At 36.6% G+C, this 3532-nt stretch overlaps 1 protein-coding gene across 1 annotated transcript in view; it reads left to right on the plus strand.

Moving 5' to 3' along the window:
- Positions 1-3532, plus strand: part of LOC118155480 (butyrophilin subfamily 3 member A3-like) — a gene marked incomplete at its 3' end in the record, with an annotated part of 11672 nt that overhangs the window by 5857 nt on the left and 2283 nt on the right. Inside the window, exons 4-6 of the mRNA XM_035308772.1 lie at positions 347-631; positions 1550-1648; positions 2081-2107. Coding sequence (XP_035164663.1) covers positions 347-631; positions 1550-1648; positions 2081-2107 — 411 coding nt within the window. The remainder of the gene's footprint in view (positions 1-346; positions 632-1549; positions 1649-2080; positions 2108-3532) is intronic.

The following is a 3532-nucleotide window of genomic DNA, read 5'->3' on the forward strand; positions in this document are numbered from 1 at the left end:
TTCCTTCCTTCCTTCCTTCCTTCCTTCCTTACTTCCTTCCTTACTTCCCTCCTTCGTCTCTTTCTCCCTTCCTCCCTTCCTTATTACAATTCAATTCGTTCATGGAAATATCAAAAATCAGTCCAAAGATCTGTCTTTATCAGGGCTGTAAAAGACATTGCATAAGGGTCCCATTCCAATATAACACAGGAAGAGCTATTTACCTGCAAATTAATGAGAATTAAAATTCCAAATGTGTTGAATACACACCCTGTTTTTATAGGTAAATCTAGGCAAGATCTTCTGATTTGGTCAGAGAACATTTAATTTCCTGTTTGTTGGAGTTTTATTGTGTGCTGTTCTACAGCTAAAGGTGATGAGACTTCCATCTTCCTGGATGGCCACATCAGTAAGGGCATTGGCCTCACCTGCAAGTCACAGGGATGGTTTCCAGAGCCCGAGGTAGTTTGGCTGGACAGTAAAGGACAAATGCGGAAAGAGAAAGTGATCACCCAAAGAACAAAGACTTCTTCGGGCATTTTTGATGTTGTAACTACCATGAACCTAGAACCAGGATCTGACAAAGAAGTCTCCTGCAGAATAGTCAATAACCTACTCAACACTGCATGTGAATCCCGAGTCCTGATATCAGGTGAGTTACCACAAGGGTCAATTTCTGTGAACACCTGTTTGTAGGTTGCTGTCTGTTGTCTCTCCATTGACCCCGGAGAGATCCTGGACACCCAGCCCAGACATAAGTGACAAATGCTTAGGTGGATAAAAGTAAGAAGTCTATCTTTATGTTTTAAATTACTTATTATATTCAAGATGCATCTTAGCTATAAATACTAATGCAGTCATTAGCTGACACCCGAGCTGTCACTGTGACAATTTGGAGAGGGGAGAATTTTGAAGCGCTAATGGGGAAAGCAATGCTCTTACAATGCTGCCAGGATACCCAGCACAGTGACTTGAGACAGCTGGTACCTGCTGATAAGAAATACTGAAACTCTTCTCCCATGACCTTTTGTCTCCCTGACACCTCTGAGCTTCAGCATGTGACTCCATCCATTTTGGATTCCTCATCTGCAAAGTAGGCAATTTTATTTCAAATGGAAAGAGGAGAGGAATCTTTAGCTTTTTTTGCATCTGAAATACCATTACAGATGGCTCTTCTTTGTTGAAAATTTCATCTATTCTATAGTTAAAAAACTACACCTAGATGGGCTGCTCAACACATTGTTCTTATAAAGAGGTGACTTCTCCAACATGCCTGTATCCATGGCAGTCTGAGTCTGAATGAATATGGCATATGCACCATAGGATCATAGTTTGATTGCCTTCACATGGACATTAATATTAACTCTGATAGCCTGGAATAGCTGGTAAAGCAGTATATGTATGTTTTGGAACTGAGGGGAGATCTTTAACCTTCATGAGTGACAGGAAGAGGTAGTAAAAGATACATTACAGCAAACACAATGGCTGTAGACACATATCTTTGTCCACTGGACCTGTCTTAGCTGTTTCACAATCATTAATTGAATGTAACACCTTCTATTTTTTACAGATGTCTTCTTTCCATCCACTTCACCTTGGATGACTGCCTTCATTGTAATTTTATGTTTCAGTATTGCTGTTATTGCTGCTGTGGGTGCTAAACTGAAGGGTAAGTGTTTCCACCTACAACAGCTGATTCAAAAGTTCTACAATGCAAAACACAGTTAATAAAAACTTAAATAACATTTTAGCATCACATTCAGAAAGACATATATATGGGAATTGAGAGGGACAGAGGAAAAAAATGACAGATATATAGTTAAAAGTTGAATACATGTGGGGTCTGCATGTGTGTGAATGCACAGAACATCCTTAAGAGGGAGGTAACTTCCATGAGACACAATTTTGTGTGATTACAAATATTTACAGGCACAGAATACTATTTTCGCTTTTAGAGTAGTGGATTTTTGGAAAATAAAAAAAAAAAATAATTAAAAAATAAAAAATAAAAGAAAACTCTTTTTGGAATTATGCTATGATATTTTCAATAGGCTCATTGTCTTGGGGAATAAATAAATATTTTTTTTTCTTGTTTTTCCAGTTAATACTACAAGAAGACAAAAAGCAGGTGAGTAATGAGGAAATTAAATATAAAGCCCCACAAATCTTTTTTTAGAATAAAATGGTATGATAATAATGTGGTCATGATCATTATTGAAGTATTTCAGTTTTGGAATGCACCAAGATGAAATGGGGTTTTTGAACACTGATCAACTTTGAGTACTGCCACTGGTACTTTATCAGGGAGTTTTGCTTCCTCCACTAACACACACATCTAATGAATCCAATAGAAAGACTTTTTATCGAAATGCTTGCCTACTTGTATGTGGAAGTTCTCCTTGTCTCTAACATGGTGAGGAAATAGCAGAGCTTCCTCTGTAAGTGCATGACATTGTTCCCATTCTGGTAGCTCATATTTCTTTCGGCATTTCTAAAGTTTTCTGGTAATGAAATACACCTATGTTAAAATATATTGGTATACCTACAGTACCTATGGGTTCAACTTTCAAATAGCATTTCAGACTTTTGAATGATATTAATTTTTTATTGTTTTGACATAATGAATGTTTAATTCAATAACTAATGTCTGTGTGTGTGCGTGTTGTTTTATTCTCAGAAAAAAAGACGAACGATCTTAAAACAGGTAAATACTCCTTGAAAACTATCAGGACATCTTGGTAACATAAAATCACATACACTGTTCTAGGATATTTTCATATTTCTAGAAGTGAATCTCAGAAGTAGTATTCTTTATCTACATAATGGATTTAATGAAAAATGGCCATATTGTCCCTTATAATTAGATGTTATTGACCCCTCCATAGGTAGCTGAAGCAGAATTAATCACTCAGGGTAATACTTTAATTCTTGAAAGATGGTGAAGGGACTGATACACTGTGGACTAGTATGATTGCATAAATAACTCAAGGTATAACCTTATTTATTCTGTAACTGCAATGAAAATGCCATTGTTCTATGAGGTTTATGATCCAATTTTTCATATCTGGTTTAATCTGCTTATAATTCCCAAAATTATGAGATATTTTGTTTTTGTTGTGTTTCTTTGCTTGTTAGTTTTCTATATAATAAACCTTGTAATGTTTACTGCTAAATTGCATCCCATGGATTTAAATCAGATCTTCTAATCCAGACAGTCTAGCCTGAATAAACAAGTAACAATTACTGCTGCAATTTCTGCACATGTCCATGTCATCAGCACATATTTTTTGTCTAAACCAAATAATGATAACACAAATCAAGTAGGCCCCAGACATGTTCTAGAGGATCTCAGTTTTCTCATTTTGGCCTTTCAACTTACTAGTAAGATTCAATTTACTGAAGTCTTTAAAGTAATAGAAGTCTCTGTGTCTTCCTTTGTTCTCTTTGGGATCAGGTACAAGGAACAGGAACATTTGGAGAGAAATCAGATTCAAACTGCCTTAAAAACCAATGCTGGGGAGATTTAAGGCCGGGGGGGGGGGGGGGGGGGGGG

This window comes from Oxyura jamaicensis, chromosome 31 (genome assembly GCF_011077185.1).
Source record: "Oxyura jamaicensis isolate SHBP4307 breed ruddy duck chromosome 31, BPBGC_Ojam_1.0, whole genome shotgun sequence".
Classification (NCBI taxonomy): Eukaryota; Metazoa; Chordata; class Aves; order Anseriformes; family Anatidae; genus Oxyura; species Oxyura jamaicensis.